We start from the raw sequence: 23,120 nt of genomic DNA, 5'->3' as shown, positions 1-23,120 counted from the left end.
ATACAAAATTCACATTACAAAATCCTGAAACTTGACATTATTGATTCGATGGACGGAGCTGACGCTGCAGCGGAGCCGCAACTCGCTGAGCCCGTTGTGGCGGCGTCAGAGGCCGATGGGATGTCCAAGAGGCTGCTGAAGAAGCTGCGTCGCGCGGAGCGAGACCCTGTCGAGCGGCAGGCCAAGAAGCACAAGTCCAAGCGAGACGCCAAGAGCGCAAACCGCTTCCAGGCAGAGGCGCCCAAGTATTCGTTCGCCAATGGTACGCATAGAGCAGAATTCCACGTAAGGATAGTTTAGTGAAGCTGGTGTGGTTGTTGACTTTGCAGGTTATCGCATGGTGGAGCCATACGTGTACGAGTACCGCACGTTTGCCAAGGCGAGGTGGTTCGACCGTGAGCTGCTGGAGATTTTCACCAAAGAATTTGGTGCGAATTCCCCGGAGTATTACGTGAGTGGTGGCGGTGTTGCGGTGATATTTGCTGTTCTATTGGAGGTTTGGGAGACTAAAGTGTGGTTGGTTTCTGCAGAAATTCGCCATCGCGTCAGGGCGCATCACGGTGAACCGCAAGATCGTGCCTGCAGACACTCTTATCAAGAACGGAGACTTGATCATCCATACGGTAAATGCTACACGTTCACTATATATGCGTAAATGTTGCTTGTACTCAAATGCTAATCGATTTGGGTTTCGGGCAGGCCCATCGCCACGAGCCTCCCGTGTCTGGAGATGAGGTGTCGGTCGTACATGAGGACGATGATCTGGTGCGTGCATTGATGGTTATGGGATATTGACAAAGCTCTTGTACTAACCCACGAATCTTCCGCTTAGATTGTAGTTTCCAAGCCACCTTCCATGCCCACCCATCCGTGCGGTGCGTATCGCCACAACTCGTTGCACTCGATCGTGCAGGCTACCCGTCCGGATCTCCCGCAACTTAACATCGTCCATCGGCTCGATCGGCTCACGTCAGGTAAGTTTCAGCTACTGCATTACTGGAAACTACTTTTCCCATCTGACGTGTTCGTCTTGTGCGATGGCTATTTGAGGTGTCGTGCTCCTGGCAAAGAACGCTACAAAGGCGAAGGCGCTATCGTCGATCATTGGTAGGGCTTGACTTTTGCAGTGACAACAATTCGCAGGATGTTGATTTACTGCACAAAGTCAACTAATTTCTGCATTAGCTGATCGCCAGGCCTCCAAGATGTATCTTGCCCGTGTGCGCGGGCAGTTCCCGGATGTTCTGGAGCCAGAAATCCAAGAAAAGCTTGTTAGCGCAGCAAAAGCGAATTGTCCCGCAAGTGAAATTTCGTTCCCGGAGGAGGGTGGCATCCGCATCAGCTGTCCGCTTCGATGTCTTTCCGCTCGTGACGGTGTCTGGGAATGCCATGAAGAAGGCAAGTCTTCTGAGACTGTAGTGAAACTGGTTCGCCCGGACAAATGCACCAGTCTCGTGGAGTGCAAACCGATCACGGGTAGAACGCACCAGATTCGTTTGCACCTACAGCTCATTGGATTCCCTATTGCCAATGACCCGTGTTACGGAGGCGAGCTGCATTTTGGAGAAAGCGCAGATCGCACCGAAGAGATTGCGGCTGCCAAGATCAGCAAAGCCAATCTTCCGCCAAAGGACCCTGTGGATTTTTCGACACCTCGTAAGGAGAATGAAAGCGAAGAGGAGTTTATGAAGAGAACGTGCACATGGTGCTACGTTGGTGAAGCTGAAGCTTTTAATGAGACGCAACTCCATTGCTCGAAGATCTGGCTGCACGCACTAGAGTACAAGGTAACTTCCTGCATCACCATTACCATGATAGATTTGACACTAACTCAAGCCTACGTGAACTTATAGCTTGATGGCCAGGTGTACAAGGTTCCTGAACCGAGTTGGGCTGCCCCCTCGACTACATACTAAGGAAAGAGACTCGTCATCTTCCCAACTAGTTTCGGAAAGCGCTTTCCAGAAGCACTGGGTAGTCTACGTAGCAGTTGTTAGTCGGGAAAAATGCATCGGCGAGCAGGTAGGAATCGTCATCAGATAGTTGTGGGGCCACCGATAAGAGAGCATCCATGAATTCATCTTCTCGTAGTCGCCCATTTTTCTCGATGTCTCGGTCGCGTAGGGCTTTTCGTAGCTGATACTTTCTTGATCCAAAGACTCGCTGCAACAAACTTACAACTCGTGAGTCCGCTAGTGGTTGGATAGTCTGCATATCTTCTCTAGTCTTGCGAGCAGACTGTAGGGGGGTATGAGGTGGCACATCTGCTTTGCATTCCGATCGTAGCGATGATGAAGTACTCACCGACCTTGGTGGTAATGCTTTGTCACCTTCGTTAGCAAAACTTACGCTAAAGTTGATGTCCTTAGAGTCGATAGCATCCTGGTGATCGCAGGATAGCTGAAAAATGTAGTCGCACAACCGGTGGAGGTCAATTCTTCCATTACTGGAAGTAAATCGTGTCGTTAACACGTCCACTTCAGGCTTCGACAAAGTCATCGATCGGTCCTCCACAACACGCAGCAGATCGCTCACGGATACAAGCCCACTATTTGAGCCAGCATAAGACAGCAGGCGTCGCACTCGAGGAATTTTCATCAATTTGGAGCTCATGCTGCGCGTTGCATCCCCACACTCTTCAGGGGTAAGTGGCTTGCTTACAAGTGCGGAAAGAATATCACAGAAGTCGTCGTACGCGAAAAGTGGATCCAGAACCTGGTTATTGTCGCCGACGGAGTCACTTCTAAACTTCCGGAACAGTGTAATTATTTGTTGTTCGTTCATGCTTGACGTGAATCCTGCTTGACTCATCACAATTTTCATGGTTTCCAAGCTCACCAAGTGTGACTTGTTCGTATCGAGTCGCCGCCATTCACCACGTAAGTCTAACTGACGAGGCCCTTTCATCCACAACTTTGCTGTGAGTGCTAGCACCGCTGTGCTGTCTGAAAAGCGAAAGACCTCGGGGTGACTATCACAAAAACTCAGCGTCTGCGAATCTGCTTCGATGAGCTCCAGTCGTTGGTGGGGAGAAAACTCGAAGCTTAGCACGGCACCGACATACATGTCCGAAGCCTGGTAGTGCATCGGAATGATTCCATCTCCTGTTCCTGAGGTGTTTGCAAGCTTTGGGTCCTTTCGATAGCGTGCCCGATCAAGAAAGCGTCCACCTAATACCCCTGAATTTCGCACGCGCGGTTCAAATACCGCAAGCGTTTCGTCCTCCAGGAAATAGGTGACAACAAATTCTCGCTGAGCGTTCATGTCACCGCGTGGAAGGCCTTGAAAGCGAGCACGGAAGCGCAACTGCTTCCCGTCCAGATCATCATCTCGGCAGAGCGGCGTCACGAAACTTCGTCCGCAACTCTGGCCTCCTGGGATAGGAGCCACGAGACCACCTTGCATGCAACTGTTGTTGTTGTTGGCTGAATAGCCACTGGTACCTCGGCCATTTGAAACTAGCACTGGTTGAGGTGGCTGCGCAGCCCGAAAAAGCTTCCACTTTGTAGCGGTCTGTTGTGCTTCAGGTGAGGGCGGTTCAAATTTCTCTTGGGTCACGCCGTGGGTCTCCAAATAATACTCGCGGGTAAATGCATCGCAGTCTTCGAGTAGCAACCGCCTGGAAAACACGCTTAGCCATTCTCCGCACCTCAAGTCCCGATCCGTAACAAAATAACTAGAGTCATCATCGTCGTTCTGCTGTCGGCTGCCTGTCCCGGGTTCCCTTGCTAACTTTCTCCGCGAAAGCAAAACGCTGCAATGACCCCGACCACGTTCTCGATTTCTGCCACGCGCTTCTACAATCTCTACCGTGTCGTCGCTCAAATAGTAGTGGAGCACGAAGTGCCGAGTCTCAGGATACAATTGGTGATCGTCGTGCCAAGACGCGTAGAATCGCAGAACCTTTTGGCTCAGGTCGTGGAATTTCCGCGTTGCCTCAGCCTTGCTGGCACCAAGTGCGCGGGTGCGTACGCGCAGTTGGTTCTTTAGCTCGTCGACCTCGTCCATCTTGGAGCTTGATTCGTCTGGATACATGCGTGGTGAATCCAACGTCTCACCGAGCGCTTCAGCGTAGAAACTGCGGGTTGCAGCGTCACAGTCTACGATGTGGAACATTCGTCCATACAAGCGCAATTCACCGCCAATTCGGAAGTCTTCGGGCGAATAGTAGTCATCCGAGATATTTTCTCTAGGAAGCGTGTTGCTCTTGGTACCGCTCTTCCGAACAACAGTTCGTCGCATGAATTCGCCCTGCGGAATGCCGCTGTTTGCTACCCTGGGCTCGGAGATGGAAATGGAACGATCGCTGAGGTAGAAGCACACGACGACACGTCTCACCCTGCTCTCGATTCGACCATCGGCGAGCTCCACAGGCTCTATAAAGTACGCGAAGAATCGCAGCACGAGTCGATCGTGTGTGATCCATGCTGGTTGCTTCGCGTCGACTCGATACTTGGAGCTGGGGGGTTGTAGACGATTCACCTCAGGGTGTGGAGGTGCGACGTACGTGGCTTGTGACGTTGTCGTTGGACGCAGCTCCTGAGACTTTGCAGCAGTGGCAGCAGATACGACGGAACGGAATGCTGTCGCAGGTGTCGGTGGTGTTTTCTCGGCGGAGGTGAGCTTGCCCATTGACATTCGCTCCATGAGCTGTCCTCGACGGAAGTGCGGCTTGGTCATTTGTTCATAATGAGTGGACCGCATGCCTGGGATCAGCGGCATGAATGCCGGGGGATTGTTATCGGCCATCGTCGTTGCAGATGTACGTGTATTCCTCGAATGTGGTGGAATCGAGCCGACTGCATTGCGAATCGCCGCAACTTGAAACGCACAGCAACCGTCAAGCCCGCAACGGATCTAAGCGCTATCCAATATGCAACCAAAGGAACCAAAGGAACGAGAAGCGAAGACATGAATGGGATTGCAAATATATTGAGCCTGTAGCGCACGGCCAGCGTTATCGAACTGTACAACACGCTCGGCGGCAGCAACCAGACCGTCAAAAGAAAGAGAGAAACCGCAACGAGAATAAGTGTACTACTACCGCTAGCGTCGGTGGGCGGGGCACTCTACTCCGCAGTCTTGGATTTCTTCTTGTGCTTCTTCTTCTTCTTCTTGTCGGCGTCGGCGGCAGGTGCCTCAGCCTCAGCCTCCTCGACCTTCTTCTGCTTCTTGTTCTTCTTGTCCTTCTTAGACTTCTTGGCGGGGGTCTCCTCCTTGACCTCCTCCTTGACCTCCTCCATCTCAGCATCCTCGTCCTCAGCAGGGCGCTTCTTAGACTTCTTGTCCTTCTTAGACTTCTTGTCACCCTTAGCAGCCTCCTTCTTAAGCTCCTCCGACACCTCCAGCATCACGTCAGCGTTCTTACGGGGGGCGGCACCGCTCTCGTAGAAAGCAAGACGCTCCTCCACCTGCTCACGCATCTTGTCACCGTACTTGGTAGTGGGCTCGTCAATGAACGAGTCAATACGCGAAGCGATAGCGCACTTGTTGGCGAGGTAACGCGAGATGCGACCCTTGTTCTTGGCAGCAGCGCGGCCAATGAAGGTCGAGTGGAACAGCAGGCCGTACTTGGGGGTGTTGCCACGGGTCTTGAGCGCGCGGAACAGAGCCTTCTCGGCACCAAGAATCTGCACAGTCGAGGCCGGGCACTTGGCCAGGTTGGTCAGCGAACCAGCGTGCGAGATGAGACGAGCGCCCACCGACTCGCCAATAAGCGAGGCAAGGTTGGGGGCCACAGTCGACATCTTGGACACGAGGTACTCGTGCAGCTGGCGACGGTACTCAGCAAGCTTAACAAGACGCGTGGTGAAGTTGTCAACGTTGATCATGTCGATCTCCGACATGTCCATGCCCATGGAGGAACGGGCGGCGTGCAGGATCTGCTGGGCCTTGTCCTCGTCGAGCACGATCTTCGACAGCTCCTCGAGCGAGTCCTCGCTCAGCGTGCTGCGGTTCTTAATGAACGAAGCACAGCGAGCGTACACGTAGTTGTCGTTGACGATCTTCACCAGCTCGGGGAAGTGCCACGAGTACCACTCACGCACGCGCATGGCGAACGTGTTGATGTCCTTGTCCATCTGGTCCAGCAGCGCGATGGCCTGAATGATCATGTTGTCGGCGCGGTTCACGTTGAATTTGACCTTGGCGCGCGAGTACGAGTGGCCGAGACCGAGCTGGGCCTTGGCCAGGTTGCCGTTGGCCAGCTCCTTGACGAAGGTGCTGAAGTGCATGCGCACGCCGCGCACGATCTCGAGCGTCGTCTCGCTCGTGTTGCACGGCACGTTCAGGTCGTCCGAGATGGCCTGGGCCAGGCCCTTGTCCTGCACGCCCAGGGCGAACTTGGCCTTCTTGCCGGCCTTCACCTTGGGCAGGTTCATCTCCAGGAAGTTCTTGAGGTCGTCGCCCACGAGGCCCTCCGACACGTTGTTGATGTTCTCCAGGGCGTTCTCCGCCGACGTGAAGGGCTGGAAGGCCTTGAGCTTCACGATGCGGCCGAACGAGGACACGTCCGCCACGGCGGCCTGCACCTCGGCCAGGAGGCCGGCGATCTCCTCGTTCTCCACCACCTCGAAGATCGCATAGCCCGAGGCCGACTCGAACAGCACAAAGTTGTTGGCACCCTGTCACGCACGCGCACATGGAAATTAGTGCGTCTGCAAGCCGCGGATCTCAGCTATTGGCGTACGCAAGTTGCACGCTCTACGGACGCCTGCAGCCCGCGCCACGACCGGGCCAGCGTCACGCCTCCTCACTCACCATGTTCGCCTTGACTGCTGTGTTTTCCAACTGGGTGTGGGTGGTGGCGCGGCGCTCGGCGCCAGTGGTTGCTGGCCAGCCAGGTCGCCCCTCGCTCCCATTGGTCCATACAAATAGCTGTAACGGCATCTGGTTGGCAATTAAGGCGGGTGGTACCACACCACTTTCAGCCAATGGGAGGGCTTCATTCGGATCTTGAAGAGCTGCTGCTATGACGGACGGAAGTTGCCTTTTTGAGACGGAGCCGCGTGATGGAGAACACCCAGGCACCGCAGTCGGCAGGCATCGATGAAGTCGAGTTTTCTCCTTCATGATGCGTATGTTTTTACTGCCAAGGAGGAACATAGTGTTGGTGATGGCGACTTTGCCAGGCAAGGAGGAGCTCATACTTCGACTGTCCACGAGAGCGTCACGCCAACAAGATCAATCGATCCTCAACAACCTATAGCTGCACTGCAATGAGGAGCTTCTTGTCGTGGCTCTTTGCTGCGACGTTGTTTGCTGCCGCTACGACCGTGGCGCCTGCTCAGGATGCAGCGGCTCCGCCAAGTGTGTCTGTTGTGACCGAGGCCTCCGAGCAAATTGCGGTGGCGAACTGCGGCCCGCGCATCCGGAAACCCTGGGAGCTGCTGCTCCCTCAGGAAAAGGACATTTACTTGCGCGCGATCGCGAGGGCCATGGACGACGGCTACTACATCAAGTTCGTGGAGATCCACACGGAGCAGATGACGACAATCGAGGCGCACAACACGTGCATGTTCGTCTACTGGCACCGCCTGCTGCTGTTGGGCTTCGAGAATATGCTGCGCAGCTACGGTGGGGAGTTCTCCTGTATCACCGTGCCATACTGGAACTATGTGGATGACAACCAGCGCTACATGATGGGTGGATGCCGCAGCATGGAGGAGTGCTCCCAACTCTTACGCGACTTCGGTGGCTCCTTGAACGGGTACAGCCGCACCGTCGCGATTAACGGGTCACCTATCAGTGGAACGTGTGTAGTGACGCCTCCTTTGAATCACTTCTGTGAGGCTACTCATCTTCGTGGCGGAGCCTGTGCGCGCTGTGTGCCTCGCGGGGATTGGTTGACTTCTGCATTCCCGCCGACAACGACTGTGAGCTCGCTCGCTCGGCAACTCTTTGCGACTCCGACAATCGCTGGCGTTGTGAACAACTTGGAGCTGGGAATCCACAGTAAGCAGCTGAGAGCCGAGCCGGCTTATTGTTGATGGCAAAATGACTAACGATATTTTCAATGTCTTAATATTTATGCAGATACCGTCCACAACGCGCTCTCTGGGGCCATGGGCGTCTTGGAAGCACCTGCCGACCCAATTTTTTTCTCACATCACGCCACAATTGACCTGCTGCACTCCATCTACTACAAGTGCGTCGTGGGCAACAGTGTGCCGATTCCGTTGGAGCAAAAGTTGGCAGACCCACGCGTGTACACGGAATGCCCACGCCGTCAGCCGCTTCCGATAAACGCGATTGACCGAAGCATCTTGCTTCCGCAGTCGAATATCTTACTGCGCACTGGTGAAGAAGGCGTCAACCCCTCGCCTGTGTTCTCGCGATTCAACATGCTGGCTCCATTCTTCGCAGCCCTGCCGTCAGAGTATCTGAGTTTCTCGGACATTCGCGACATCGGTGTCTTCAGCTACAACTATGAGATGACTGGGTTGCTGGCCGAAATGTTCACGACTTGTCCCGGCGCCGGCTTCGGTCCCAACATTGTTGGAGCTGGAGTCCCATTCCGTCATCTTGAAAGCTCAGCTAACGCTACGCAGAGCAAGCATGCGTTTGTCGAAGCCGTGATCGTGCCGACCAACAAGACAGAGGTCGCCTGGTACAGAGAAGCTCTTGCAGCGGCGTCGAACAGTTCTTCGATTGAGTCCGCGATGTCTGACGCCTCGCAAAATTCTCTCGAAGCGATCAAGGACGTGGAGAAAATGACGTGTATCTTTTACGAAGAGTGTCGCGGTGGCGTTCAGGACCTCAGTTATGAATTTCGTCAGAGCTTCCACGCAAGCGGCTCGACACCGTGCCGCACTATCGTTGACAACATTAAAAGCGGCCGTGATCACATTCGGACTCCTAACTGGCGCCCCATTTTTCTTCGTCATATGAAGTGTGATCATGCCTAGAAGGAAATTGGAGATAGCGCAGTTGTATGATGCCGTAGCGAGAAAAATATTGGATGTAACACGCGTTCACTCACATTTAATCAATTGATTCTTCCGTTGCCACTTCCTAAAGCTCTTGGAGAATGTCTTCAATGAAACTAACAAAACTGGAGTCGATCTGCTCCTCCTCCTCCTCATTACGCTTCTGAACTGCTAACCGCTTAACAGTTCCTTCCAAGGCGCCAGTGTCCACACTGATCCCCATTTCTACACAAAACACGCATTGAAGTTCCGTCTACACGCGAAGGCAGACAGGTTTGTTAGATTGGTAAAGTATACGAGCAGTCCACGCAGATAGTAGTACCATTTCGGCGAAGAAGTAGAACTTGACCAGCTTTTCCACGCTACCACTTGCCAAACAACTCAGACAATTACTGTGGAAGAACTCAATAACTTCATCCACCTCAGGCACCTCGTTGAGTGTGTACGACAACGATGCGCTGAATAAAGACCAAATACTTGTCAGCATTCGTTTCACCACACAAGCCAAACAGGGGATGGATATCTTACATTTCCGTCGCCGTAGCCCACACTTGCTCGAACTTGCCAGCATCGATTACCGGGCTCTCCGCCAAGTAGTCGCGGGCTGACATCGTGTCTTCGTCGGCGTCGTCGTCAACATCATCTTCATCATCTAGAGATGTTGCGTGTGAGGCCGTACGAGACACTGAGTGTGCCATCGGATACGACGCAGAGTGTGCCTTAACAGGCTCAGGCTCTCGTCCATTCTGTGGCTGTTGCTGGACATTATTCTGCGCTTGGTCGTGCACTTGGCGCGGCTGGGGTGGCAGGGGTACTCTAGCAAGTTCATGAGCTTGCTCGGCAAACTGCTGAAGTGCATACTTGAGGATTTCCATAAAAATGACTTGGCCGTTTCGGTAAAGCAGCGAGTTGACAATCCACTTTAGTGTCACAGACATCTCCGTCAAACCCGGCATGACAGAGATGTCAACCAAGTAGAGCGTTCCTTCAGTCTTCTGTACACAGACATGGTTTAGCAACACGCGAAAGTGCATCAGGGGACTAGAGAGCACAATACCTGCTCAGCGACAAATAGCCATTGTTGCTGTCCAGCAACCTTCTTGCTGGACGCGCACATCAAGCGGTATGATTCCAAGAACATCGGCAGGATACGCGGGTCCAGCTCGTGGGCATCTACAGTGCCGAGATCGACTGACCACTCCTCGCTGCAAACAAAACCACGTAGTTAGTTAGCAGTGAGAATGCCTATGGTAGCAAAACGAAGAACGTACGATTCGTCGTTCGCTGATTCCCACATGTCCTCGAACTCGCTTCCATCCACCGACGGGTGTTCGAGCAAGAAATCTTCAGCAGAAACGGAAGAATTTCTTGAAACCGAGCCCGAACCAGACTGCACAGAAGGTCGGTCTGTAGAGCTTGCTCGAGAAGAAGTGTCGTCCACTGGGTCAGAGCCGCCGATAAACCCGAATGCAGATCCATTGGGTTTCGTCGCTTCTGGCGCCGCTTGTCCAATAAAGTTGAACCCCGACTGCTTTGTACTGATAACAGGAGGCTGCTTCGCTCCATTGCCAATCGTCATAGTAATTGGAGGAGCATATCCATTACCCATAGATCTTGAGTCCGATTCGACACCATGGCCATCATACTCGCTGTTGGATGGATAGTGTGACGTGCGATATCGAGGGTCACCATGGCCAATTGTCTCCCTGTCATTAATCGCTCCAACAGACTCTGTGCGACCCGGGAAACCATGGCCCGCCAAAAACAGCTTCTTCCCTTCATCACTGATCGATCGCTCGCGGCCTTCGCGATTGTTTGCAGTGGGTGGACATGCAGAACCGACATCCTCTTCGGTTGAATCCGCATCATTAAATTGTGGATTGTCCGGGTCCAACCGGACAGCCGCGATCGCTTGTAGAAGCTTCCGGGCATCGGCGCGATAGATGTTATCATTACGCTGCTGGGAAATATGGGTGAAAATGTCCAGATTTTCCTCAAATTCCTTTACGCAAAGGTTCTGCTTCAGTAGAGCCATCGTTGCGGCAAAAGCGTTGCGATGCACCTGTACGATACAAAGAAATTAATTAGTGCTCAGGTGTACCGGAACAAGTAGCGTGGTATGCAGCTTACATGTGTAGCATAGAACTCGTATCTGGCTTGAAGTCTCTCCACCAGCGTGTCAGCAACTCCCTGCATAAGTGCACAAAGCAATTAGCCCCATGAACTGTCATCTGCCACGGCGCCAACCCAACCCCGCGTCACACCTGTCGATCCTCATCACCAAGCTCCAGCACGCCCGTGACAAACGTAGCCACTTTTTCATCCTTCAAAGTGCCGTAACAAACCGCATTCACCAATTTGGTCACCGCCGACGAGGCCTTCGGCTTGCTGGGACTTCTCTTCGGGACCACCGCACTGATGCGCACGTGCGGGACACGCAACTTGCGTCCCCACGACTTCTTCACAGGCGCGCTGTTGCCACTCGAGCTGGCGCCCTTGAGGATGTACACGCGGACACTCTGCCCGAACTTTATGACATCACCGTCTGGCCACCAATAAAACAATTAGCACCCCCGAAGTCTTCTCAGTCTTCTCCACTGTATAGCATCGATGCGCACCGTGCATCAGGTAGGGGTCGTGCGGAGGGATCTTCTTGCGGTTCACGTACGTTCCGTGCCGCGACATGAGGTCGGTGATCTGCATACAACCAATAAATCCACACGGCAATGGAATACTCAGCATAACCCCCCAACTATGAGCCATGGTAGTGCAGCGTGCGCGACGCACGTAGATGCCGCCCTCGTTGTCGTGGATCACCGCCGCGTGCTTCCTGGAGACCGAGGGGTTGCCCAGCACGTGGTCGCAGCTCTCCTGGTCGCGCCCGAAGAGGTTTACGCGCTGCGTGGCCACCATGTACGTGGCGCAGTGGCGGTTGTCGCGGAACGCCTCCAGCCGCGCGTGCGAATTGGCCTCGACGGGCATGCACGCCCTGCAGCAAACGCACACAACAGACAGGCCAGGCTCGGATTAGCTCAGCTGCAGCAGCGATCCCCGTCGAGACTCGCGCTCGTACCAGTCGGGAGGGTGGAAGGCGGCAGTGCTGGAGCACAGGAAGGCGGCGCGGCTCGGGGTGTCCATGGCGCTCGCTCACCGAGACTTGTCGACGGACTGCTCGGCCCCAGGGTAGACCAGCTTATGCCGCCGCTGCCGGATAGCGCACGAAAACCTCTTCAAACCGCATTTTTGTTTTAGCATGTTTATACGTATATCATAATGTAAAGGTATACTAGCCGCTAGAATGCATGTTGGGGAGTGAATATATTTATTAATTTGTACGCGTTAATCGAGAATAGCAGCATATCGAATTGTGAAGTGGATAAGTCGCGCGTCGTATGTAGGGCGGAATAGGGGTTTGCTATTGGTCAAAACTGGTGTACGTGGCAACTACTTCAAGTCCATGACAAGGCAATCACGCCGTTGCGCCGCCAAGAGCTACTGTTACTGTTAAGAGCTACAGCCACTCTACGCGGACTCGAGCTCCATTTCGGCGGGCGCCGCGGCACCAGCGTAGGGTCCGCGGCGCAGACTCGCTTCAAGTTTCTCCAGCAAAGACGCATCTGCACCACACACGACACGCACAACCAGACGAAAATGCAATGCATGAGACCATGCACAACTTCGAGCAAAGCGCGAGGCGAGCAGCACGTACCCAGTTGCGACTGGAACGGCGAGGCGAGCACGGCGTCCAGCACGGCGAACTTCCACTCGCGCGTCTCCTTGGTCGGTTCTGTGGTGCGATCCATGAGGAACTCGAAGAAGCCGCCGTACGACAGCAGCGCTCGCATGCCCCACGGACTGTTCTGCGCGGCCACCGACCGCAGAACGTGAAATACGGACGTGCGCAGCTCCTCGAACGGCTGCTTCAGCGCGTTCATGAGCAGCACCATCGTGTTCTGCTGTGCGCACTCGACGCCGAGGCTGTTGAACAGGCGCTCGCACATGCTCCAAACGCCAGCGTTCTCCGCTGGCACTTGATCAGGCTGCTTCGTGAGACGCGTGTGCGCACTGAGAACGCGCGCGAGCGAGTGGAAGCAATTGGCCTTCACGGGCATTTTAGCGCTGCTACCGAGCTGTAGCCACATCTGGCAAATGCTTCGGTGCTGAAGCAAGAGCTGGAGCTCTGCGATCGACATCGTAGAATACGTTAGAGAAATATCTGCCATCGAAACACATGCGCATGATGTCTACCTTTGTCCGACGACGATCCAAATGCAGCCAACGCGTCCATTGCAGCGATCTGCTGCAGCGAATCGGCACTCTGCATCTTGCCCTCCACGGTCTCCAGGAAGGCCTTGGACAAAGTGGCATCACTCCAACTCCACGATTCGATGTTCAAACTGGCTGCTGTGGCGGAGATCTCGCCCACGAGTCGAACTGCGTTGCCCCCAACAAACGGATCTGATCAAGAGCGGGTGTTAATGTCGATTGTGCACACCACGAATCAAGCGTAAAACCACCAACCCACCTTCCGTCATTCCTAGCAAAGTTTTCAACGTTCCTGGAAGAGTAACACAAAAAAGCGGTGAGGTGCGAACAAGCCACCTCACAATGGCGGGAGCTCAGACCTACCCGACTCAAATATATACTGAACACCAATCTTCGTTTGGCACACCGCCGGCACCAAATCGACGACATTCATCAAGAAGAGCGGGTCATCGGATTTCAGACAGTTCAGAATCTATACACGACAAATTTACTTAGTCGACTCCATTTGCATTTACATGTACGTAGCAACATCATAGGCACTAACTACCATGTAGAACGCACCAAATCGATCGCACCCATGGAGACGCCATACTCCATGTGCTCATCCTTTTGTGCGCAGATCTTCACAATTGTCTCTAGGTACCGCATGAACTCAATCGAATTCTCAGTAATTTCACTTAGCCACAACAATCGTCAGTAAACGCGGCAGGAAACATAACCAAAGCGACGTGAAGCTCCACAAACCTGCTTTGTGCCTTGGTCTTGAGCGAGTCTAGCACTGATCGGTAGATGCCGCTGTCAGGAATGCTTGAAAGCTAGGCGTACACAAAACATATAAGTATGTCATTGTTACCTCACACCTGGAGCTGCAAGCCAACCCGTACCATTTCCAAGACCGTCGAGGCCTTCGTGGCGACCTCAATGTCCTCGTCCGCAACGACGCTGCATATTTGCTCCAATACCAGCGGATCCGCCTACCAGCAGCACCACATAGTCAATAAACACCCCAAGACGCGTCGGCGCTGCACTCGCCCTTCTGCACGCAACTTACCACGACTTTGACCTGGTCCAGCGAGGGTTTCCTGCCCAGGTGCGAGATAAACTGGTTCACCACCAGCGCTCTCGCCCCCTTCTCCACATGCGCCAGCCCCGCCAGTACGAAGGGCACGATCTGTCACAGAATCCACCCAAGTTAGCACAAAAGCAATCGCGGGAGGAATAGCACGGTAACGATTCCAACGCCTTACGTCAGGCTGGAAGAAGAGGCTCGTGCCGTCGCCCTCGGCGCCCAGCACGCGGTTGATGCAGCTGCACGCTTGCTTCACCTGTTTGCAACGCAAAGCTCAAGATCAGAGAACCGCTATGTGGCTGCTGAAGGCCTCGCCGCAGATAAAATGGCGCCGACAGTGCCCGACCTGCTTGGCCGATCCGCGGTCGCTAGCGTCCTGCAGACACGCGAACAGCGTGGCGATGGGGATTTTCGCCAGAAACTCGTGCACGAGCGCGTTCTCCTGCTCGGACGCATACAGGTGGGCGCAGGTGGCGATGCCTGTCTCCTGGAAGAGCGCCACTTCGTGCCACGCTGCGCTGAGATCCATGCTTAGGGCGGACTGCAATTTTTATGTTTGTAAATTAAAAGGGGAATTTGTCAGATTTTCACTGGGAATTTGCAATTCGGCCAGACGTTTGTTACAATATCAGTCAGCTCTTCCGAAACTTGGATTTTGTAAGCAAGTGCGATCGTTGGCCACACGCTCAACTGGGTCTGTATGACAGTCTCAATGCACCGAAGACTAGGTCTCTCTTGTTCACAGCGAGGATGCATGGAAGTCATGGAGCTACCGAAAACCTCACCCGAATCACTGTCACCCGAAGCAGGTCCGCGTGCTGCTCACATTGCTCATCAATCCGCTCGCCTAGGGCTACTAGAACATCTGCATGTACAAGCTCGAGGATCTCGTGGAGACTACGGCGGTCATTGCTTCATTATCTATCCCTTGCCCGTCGAAAAGAATAGGGCATTCACTTGATCAACTCCGGCAACAGTTCAGGGGTTAAGTGGGGCAGGATGGACTAATGTTATTCAAGTACACGTAGAAGCAAATGCAAAGCTAAAGCTAAAGCTATTGTGGGTTCAGGTGACGTTGCAACCTCAACTGTTGTCTTCTTTCGCAGGCCCGAATGTTGTGACCCCTTTCGCGACAGCGTGAGAAGACAATCGGCAAGACTTCGGGCATAAATTCTCCTCGGCTGCGTACCTGTTGTGGAGTGCTGGAAGGACATCGGTTGCATGGCTGCAGGTTAGCTATTCTAACTTGGAGTGCCCCAACTCCAATGTTCGAAAGTGGTGATTAGCAAACACCTGGCCGAATTGCAAAATTCCCAGTCAAAAACCTGACAATTTGTCAAATTCGATTGTTAAGGTTAAAATCCCGGTAAACGGTTTGTAACAGGTTCGTAACGACTGATCATAGAGTCAATGGCGGATTCGTTTCGAGTAATCTTTTGATACCAGAAGCAAGACGCGATCATGTCCCAATGCCTAAGTATACTTGTTGGTAAAAGATAACGGTGGAGTGGAAAGAAGAACCACGCTCGTGACGGCAAGCCCTTCCACATCGCAATAGTATGGAGATGTGCTTTCAGACAAAACTTACTCGCCAATAATCATTCGCTAACATTTAATTTCATTGCACTGTTACATCATCCGTTTTCTGCATTTGCATGAACATGTACTTGCACCGTGCAATGCACGTGATTCAGTTTTTACGCGGAAGTAATATTTTCCCTTCATTTACGTACAGCTATTTCGAGGTTGCGTGGGTGCACTGTGGCTCTGATGATGGCAGGTGTGTCGAATGTTGAGCTCCGTTCCGCGGACTTCTACTACATGTAGCGTCTCCATATTCAGAGGATCCTTGGGCGCTGTGTTTCTGTGATCGACGTGAATACTGTACCAGGCAAGCAGTTCCACGCGATACTCAGACTTCGTGCATACAAGATGTGTTGTACAGTTGCCGTTGCACTGTTCGAATGGCGCCCTGGGGGCTGGTCGGAGACTGGGAGGTGGACAGAAATCCAGGAGAGCGTGTCGGGCGCAATCGCTGCTGCCTGCGATGTCTGGGTGGACGCCACAAACATGTAAATATGATCCTCAGACTGAGGACTGCCACTTCGAGCACCAACGGGTGTGAAACTGAAACTACGAGCTCCGGTTAACTCCCGCTGTTCGTGATCATGCCCCATGATGACTGGAGGGAACCGATGGGCCATCGGCGATGGCACTTCAAGTTGTTATTCACAACTTGAACTTCACAACTTGTGAAGTAAAAACGACAACCTCAACTTCACCAGCCAGGCACACCGTCGTGAACGAGCACTGCAAGGTAGTGTAGGATCGGTGCCCCGCCATCACAGTGAAAGGAATAAATCAAGTGGGCATGCGCTGCAGACGAGCTGAACCATTAACTTGGGCATCTCGACGGTAGCTCGATATGAACGATACCGTCCAGATGCCCAAGCTGATGGTTCTCCGTCGACTCCGTTGCTTCGTTTCTCTAGGTTCCTCACTTCTCAATTCGCCTCACATCAAGCACTCAAGCGGGACTCTTTTTTACTGCATTTCCTGGCAAGACTCAAGAAGCCAAGCGCCAGTGATGAAGGATACCCACGCTTTCGTTGGAATTCTTGTGACTTTGCTCGCCGGGTTCGCCAACACTATCGCGGTCGCCAACGCGCAGACGTTGGCTAAAGCCAGCGATGGATCGGGCTTCCACGTCTACTTTCGCACTGGGTGGACAACGCCCTACATCCACTACAACTCGGGCTCCGGGTGGACAACTTCTCCGGGTTATGCCATGACCAAGAGCACCGACGCGACGAATTTCCCGGCTGCTTTGGGTTGGTTCCGCTATGATCTCTCAGCCTCCACGACATCGCTGGAATTCGTGTTTAATAGTGGAAATGGCGCCTGGGACAACAATGGCAATGCTAACTACAAGATTGGCGTAGCTGGAACATGGCAAGTGACGAGCTCTGTGAGCAGTCCACCTTCCGCAGCAGTCCTGACAGCATCCAGTGATGGCACGGGGTTGCACATTTTCTACCAGACTGGGTGGTCTGCCCCGTACATCCACTATTCTACTGGTTCCACGTGGACTACATCCCCGGGGAAGCGCATGACTGCAAGCACAGATTCGATGTACCCCGCTTCAGTAGGATGGTTCCAATACGACTTTGCCGCCCCGCAGGCGTCTCTCGAGTTTGTTTTTAACAATGGCAATGGCCTCTGGGACAACAACAACAACGCAAACTATAAGGCTACGAGTGCAGGAAAATGGATCGTCATGAGCACAGTTAGTGTACCATCGACGGCAGCACCCACTCCCACCATTACCGTCCCAACATCGATCACTGCCAGTCCGATACCGACCGCGGCTAGCCCCACGCCAACATCTACTGCTGCTCCATCGCCTATTACTTCAGCGCCGACTCCGTCTGGAACCTGCTACAATTACAATGGGCTTGACTCGTGCTCCAGCTCGACGCAGACAGAACTTCCCGCTACGGATGATCAGAGGAAATGGCAGACTCCGCCGCGCAACGCGAGCGGGTGGTCTACGGATTACCAAGACTATAGATCGCTGACTGGGTATGCTCATGTTGTCTACGGATCTGGTCGCACTTCGGCCACGATAACTATACGTACGTACATCCGCGTTGCTGCTGCCTCCTGTTCGTACACTTTCAACGGTGTAGAATCGACATCCGCGAGTTACCAAGTCACAAACTCGCTGAAAGAAGACCTCATCATCGTTGCTACATGCACCGATGGGACCGATACTTGGAAGCTGGAGCTGGACCCCGTGAATTTCGTATGGCAGAGCAACGCCGTAAACCAACCTGGTGGCATGAAAGGGGGTCAGAAGGGAGCTATCGTCGATCTCTTCGGCTGGCCGTACGATGATATCGCACAGGAGTGCTCGGATTTCTTGGGCAAGGCCGGTTATATGGGCGTGAAGATCAATCCCCCACAGGAGTCCGTGCTGACGGATGCGTGGCCCCAGAGCGGTCAGCGAAATCCTTGGTATTTCGTTTACCAGCCTGTGAGTTACCGCTTGTACTCCCGTCTTGGAACAAGAGCCCAACTGCGGTCGATGATTCAAACTTGTCGAGCCAACGGAGTACGAGTGTATGCTGATGCCGTAGTGAACCACATGTCTGGTGGAGGCAACGATGTGCTGTCGCACCGGTACAGCAGTGGGGGTTCATGCATCACCTGGGGTGCCAAGTCCAGCTCCAAGCACTCCCCTTACTTCACGCACAGCTATACTTACGGCCTGAACGAATACACGAAAGCTCGCCCGGCGCTTGAGTTCCCGGCTGTGCCGTATGGACCGACTGATTTCCATTGTGAACGCACAATGAGCTCGTGGACTGATCCCCTGCAGCTTGAAACGGGGTGGCTCACCGGCCTAACGGACTTGAACACCGAGAAGACATACGTCCGTGAACGCATCGCCCAGTACTTTGTGGATCTCCTCGGGATCGGCTTTAGCGGGCTTCGCTTGGATGCACTCAAGCACATTGGCCCTGTAGATGCAGGCGCGATTTTCGGACTGTTGAACACGTACATGGGTGGTAGTCTTCCCGACGACTTTATCTCGTGGGGAGAAGTGATTTTGGGTGGTGAAGCCAGTCTTTTGGCTTGCAACGCAGACTCCGGCTACAATTTCTACAAGGGCCTCGACGCGCAGTACGTTGCCAACGGTATATCGTCCACGGACATCGCCAAACTAAAGATTTGGTCGTCGGACTACCCCAAGGAGTTCCCAATTTGCGGCTCCTGGATTTTACCTGCGTCCCGCTTCGTAATTCAGAACGACGACCACGATCAGCAAAATGACGGCTCGTCCTCCCGCGACATGGGCGATAGTGGATCGGTGCTCATTAAGGACAAGGACGTTGCTAAACACCGTTCGTTTGAGGTCAAGCTCTTTTCTCGCACCGATGCCGACTGGCAGATCAAGGTTGTTCTCAGCTCGTACACATGGTTTGCGAACGGTGCTGCTGGTTTCCCTGACGGGTACTCGGATTGCAGTGGCTTCGACTCATCGCAAGGCCAGACATGCACAGCCAGCGTACCCTACGAGAAAGCGTTCCGTGTTGGATCCTGCGGCTACACGGTTGAGGGCTTTGCTGGAGGCAAGTACACCCGTGTGCACCGTGATCTATCAATCGTCAATGCGATGCGCAATTGGATCGGCCTATCGTCGGTGACGTTGTCAGACGTCGGAATATCTGGTAGCTGCTAAGGAGTAACTTCGCGTACACGGTGCAGTAGTAATGAATGCCACGCAAGCTTGCATTATAAGTGCGTTGAAACTTCGCGGGACTCGGATGGTTCACAGCCTGTGAACCATCTCGTCTCTAGCGCGAGGTTACTACTTGAAGTATCATGGAAGTATGTATCGACATCCTCAAAACTCGTCGTTTTGCGCAAACTCGAGAACAAAGTGCGTCGATCCCGTGCTGCGTCTTGGGTGACGACAAATTGGCTGGCGTGCGCTGTGTAAAGTCTGGTACAGTAGCAGTTAGTTCCGGACAAAGTGTATGTGATATGATGGATGGCCCAGGGTTTCATCCCAATTGTGCATTCTTGAAGCCAGTAGTGGATGACAGTATCTGCTCTGGATGCACGCAATTCGCTCCCCGCGGTGCCCACGCGCTCGGCTGATATTCTCTCATTTAACTGTAAATGATTTTTTGCGAGGGTTGGCAGGTTCCAACTTCACGTTGATAGACTACATTGCATGCAAATGCATACTGGGATGAGTGATGAGATTCGAATTGTTCTTTGGCTTGAACTAAAAGCAAAAATAAGGAGATTTGTGGCTTGTATTATCGACTTTTTCAGAGTCAGTTAGACTGCCGAATGATGATGCCGCCTGCCTTCGGTTGACTTCACTAAGCAGTCTCACTTTTAAATTTGCAGTCTCGGTAACATTCGAGGAGCACCAGACCACGGGGAGTCACGAAAACCAACCTTTGCTGTCCTCCACGGGACAAGCTTCAACTCGCAACTGGCCAAGTCAGCAACATGGATTTGCTTGGTCGCTGATGGCGTTCCAGGCAATCTGCCTGCTCTTTTTCGCCAGCAAATTTGATTTCGCGAATCCTGGCAACACTACCGTGGAAACGGCTGACCCAAGATGTCTGCGTGGGTACTACACGATGTACATGGATGTCCATGTGATGATTTTTGTTGGTTTCGGGTTCTTGATGACCTTCCTACGCAAATACAGCATGAGTGCTGTGTCCCTCAACGTAATTGTTGCTGTGATGTCAATTCAATGGGGAGTCATCGTGGTGACCCTCGCTCACCAAATGGGTGACGGGGAATTTTCAACCAAAATCATCGACGTTCCGGCCTTGATCAACGGCGACTTCGCCGCCGGCGCGGTGCTTATCAGCTTCGGGGCAGTTCTGGGTAAGATCACACCCACGCAATTGGTGTGGATGACTTTTTTCGAAATCATTTTTTACAGTGTCAACGAGTACCTGAAAGTTGTTGACGCGGGGGGTTCCTTGGTGATCCACGCGTTTGGTGCTTTTTTCGGGCTTGCCTTGACAATCAAGCTAGGAGCCCCACGCAAAAATGAGGGGATCCACAACACCTCTCAGTATCACTCGGATGTCTTCGCCATGATCGGCACCCTTTTCCTCTGGATCTACTGGCCGTCATTCTGTGCTGCAATGGTACCCGCCGACGGTTTCCAGCAAGAGCGGGCTGTAGTGACCACCGTACTCAGCATCTCGGGGTCTTGTGTGTCAGCTTTCGCTGCGACGAAGGTCATGAGCGAAGCGAAAAAGTTCGACATGGTCCATGTTCAGAATGCCACGCTGGCGGGCGGTGTAGCTATGGGCACGAGTTGCAACCTTGCTGTCAGTCCAGCTACAGCCATTTCAATCGGCCTCTTCGCTGGATTTGCCTCTGTCTTTGGGTACTGCTTCGTGTCGCCGTTTCTAGAACGATCATTGCATTTGTCGGATACTTGCGGTATCCTCAATTTGCACGGAATGCCCGGTGTGGTTGGAGGAATTGCTGGCGCTCTGACCACCCTAGTCGTCTCTGATGAGTACTACGGGGACAACTCAACGAACGTTTACGCGGCACGTGCTTATCGCAATGCAGGCGAACAAAGCTTCTTCCAAATTTTGGCGACAGTGGCTACGATGATAATTGCAAGTTTTTCCGGTTTAATTGTTGGTTCCTTTTTGAAGTCACCGCGCTTCAGACAGCAAAAGATGAAGTATGAAGATGAAGAATGGTTCCACGTGCCCGACGCGTCGGACTTGTTGCCCATTGCGTAATACCGATTCTTCTGCTACTGTACATAGTCTCCGAGATGGAATCAAGTGACGGATCCCCTCGGAGATGTTGCTCCAACCGCTAACAGCTCCGTTTGCTCACCAGGGAAATCATCATCGGGTATGACATGACTAGTTTTGGCGTGAATTGCTCGAGCCGCAAACAATCCACCTGCACCGGTCAAAGCAACCCCACAGAATCCTACAAAAATCCACATTCCGATAGTCGCACTGCTACTTTTCAAATATTGGGGGTCCGATGTCAGTAGCTGGATATACATGGGAGATGTCTTTAGCGATCCTGCCTCATAGTACGCAAACAATTTACTCGTGATGGAAGTGTCGTCTAGATCGGATCTCATGAAGTCTATAGACACAGAAATACACCCTTCTGACCCGTCAACGCACGATACTCTGGAATTGTTGACGACGTACATAGCCTCCGAGACAGAATCAAGCGATAGTTTGGGATACAATTTTCCATCTAGTCCTGTGAAAGTTTTAGTCGTGAGCATTCGGTAGAGCACCGACGTCAGCACCTTGGCGGAAAATGCTGAACCACACACCGCCTGTCCATCGCCTTCAGAGCATTTTATGTTGAACACAAGTCGGTCAAATGCGCACTCGCTTTCTCGTTCGCATACCAACGAACAGTTCTTCATCCCAAACGTTCGAGGACACTGGCAAATATTTCCGGACGAGCTAGTCTGACACTTGCCACCGTTCAAACAATCATACTCCTTGATGCACCCGGAATCATCATCTTCAATGACGATGCGAGTGCCCTGGTTAACCGCATACGCGATGGACGATTCGTTCTCGTTGGTGCCAACTTTCAAACCATCGTATTTCTCATCTGAACTGGTTACTTTAAGGACAAGTATAGGCTGCGTTGCTTTCGGAATAAGCCTATCGTAGTTCAACGTGAATGGAAATGCCCCATCATAAACGTCGTTCGCAACAGGATAAATATCGATCCATTGAGGGGTGTACCAGTTCAATCGGGTGAAAGTTAGTTCCAGTGGTGAGGCAGAGAATAATGTGGGGTCTTTCTCGTACGAAATCGTGATGGTGACGTCTTGAAGTGGAGCAGAGTCCAGGGAAACTGAGAAATTTGCCTTCGAGCTGCTTTCCGAAACAATCACTTCACTTGTCGATATGGTAACACCAGGTAAATCGTCATCTACCAGCGTGACTTGAACCGATCCAGATGGCGATTGCCACTTTGTTATACTGTGAAATGGCCACACCGTATCTTGATGGTCGCGAACTATAAACTCTGCCCCCGAGTACGAAAGCGCTGCTGGAAGATGTACCATAGAGCGTACAACTGCACTATCACCAATAGATTGAAACGGAACCATGAGACCTTCTGTATCCGTTGACAGCGAGTTCATATGCATCAGGATCGTTCGATTTCCAAGATAGGTGTTATCATCTACTGCCATAAATGTCAGTTCCTGACTAATATTCCAGTTTTGTGGGCTAAAACGCAGTGATGTTGGCATTTTGAACTGTCTAGAATCGCCAGATTCATATTTGGCACCTATCAGATCG

The 23,120-nt window shown here is 52.8% G+C and overlaps 7 protein-coding genes across 7 annotated transcripts; 3 read left to right on the top strand and 4 right to left on the bottom strand.

Moving 5' to 3' along the window:
• Window positions 1-48: 48 nt before the first annotated feature.
• On the top strand, window positions 49-1,916 carry IUM83_04444 (putative RNA pseudouridylate synthase; the record flags this gene model as incomplete). The annotated part of the gene is made up of 8 exons (XM_067928523.1): window positions 49-262; window positions 330-451; window positions 531-623; window positions 700-765; window positions 833-974; window positions 1,051-1,107; window positions 1,186-1,787; window positions 1,854-1,916. The coding sequence occupies 8 exons, from the start codon at window positions 49-51 to the stop codon at window positions 1,914-1,916; spliced, it is 1,359 nt and encodes a 452-aa protein (XP_067792645.1).
• On the bottom strand, window positions 1,182-4,722 carry IUM83_04443 (EF-hand domain-containing family member C2; the record flags this gene model as incomplete). The annotated part of the gene is made up of 2 exons (XM_067928522.1): window positions 1,182-1,244; window positions 3,973-4,722. 2 exons carry the CDS (start codon window positions 4,720-4,722, stop codon window positions 1,182-1,184), a joined length of 813 nt encoding a protein of 270 aa, XP_067792699.1.
• A 347-nt stretch (window positions 4,723-5,069) lies between these two features.
• IUM83_04442 (Nucleolar protein Nop56) lies at window positions 5,070-6,762 on the bottom strand (the record flags this gene model as incomplete). The annotated part of the gene is made up of 2 exons (XM_067928521.1): window positions 5,070-6,623; window positions 6,760-6,762. 2 exons carry the CDS (start codon window positions 6,760-6,762, stop codon window positions 5,070-5,072), a joined length of 1,557 nt encoding a protein of 518 aa, XP_067792822.1.
• A 455-nt stretch (window positions 6,763-7,217) lies between these two features.
• IUM83_04441 (uncharacterized protein) lies at window positions 7,218-8,906 on the top strand (the record flags this gene model as incomplete). The annotated part of the gene is made up of 2 exons (XM_067928520.1): window positions 7,218-7,953; window positions 8,035-8,906. The coding sequence occupies 2 exons, from the start codon at window positions 7,218-7,220 to the stop codon at window positions 8,904-8,906; spliced, it is 1,608 nt and encodes a 535-aa protein (XP_067792825.1).
• A 106-nt stretch (window positions 8,907-9,012) lies between these two features.
• Window positions 9,013-12,065, bottom strand: IUM83_04440 (uncharacterized protein; the record flags this gene model as incomplete). Its single annotated transcript, XM_067928519.1, has 10 exons — window positions 9,013-9,180; window positions 9,250-9,385; window positions 9,456-9,922; window positions 9,985-10,132; window positions 10,199-10,989; window positions 11,058-11,117; window positions 11,192-11,472; window positions 11,546-11,624; window positions 11,715-11,916; window positions 12,001-12,065. 10 exons carry the CDS (start codon window positions 12,063-12,065, stop codon window positions 9,013-9,015), a joined length of 2,397 nt encoding a protein of 798 aa, XP_067792647.1.
• A 384-nt stretch (window positions 12,066-12,449) lies between these two features.
• IUM83_04439 (heat repeat domain containing protein) lies at window positions 12,450-14,791 on the bottom strand (the record flags this gene model as incomplete). The annotated part of the gene is made up of 11 exons (XM_067928518.1): window positions 12,450-12,544; window positions 12,637-13,107; window positions 13,176-13,385; window positions 13,453-13,485; window positions 13,557-13,665; window positions 13,755-13,869; window positions 13,938-14,008; window positions 14,078-14,167; window positions 14,245-14,364; window positions 14,441-14,518; window positions 14,609-14,791. The coding sequence occupies 11 exons, from the start codon at window positions 14,789-14,791 to the stop codon at window positions 12,450-12,452; spliced, it is 1,575 nt and encodes a 524-aa protein (XP_067792623.1).
• A 2,058-nt stretch (window positions 14,792-16,849) lies between these two features.
• Window positions 16,850-19,507, top strand: IUM83_04438 (putative alpha amylase; the record flags this gene model as incomplete). Its single annotated transcript, XM_067928517.1, has 1 exon — window positions 16,850-19,507. One exon carries the CDS (start codon window positions 16,850-16,852, stop codon window positions 19,505-19,507), a length of 2,658 nt encoding a protein of 885 aa, XP_067792747.1.
• Window positions 19,508-23,120: the final 3,613 nt, after the last annotated feature.

Source organism: Phytophthora cinnamomi (assembly GCF_018691715.1).
Source record: "Phytophthora cinnamomi strain GKB4 chromosome Unknown Contig33, whole genome shotgun sequence".
Lineage (NCBI taxonomy): Eukaryota > Oomycota > Peronosporomycetes > Peronosporales > Peronosporaceae > Phytophthora > Phytophthora cinnamomi.
This window is presented reverse-complemented; position numbering and strand designations above follow the sequence as displayed.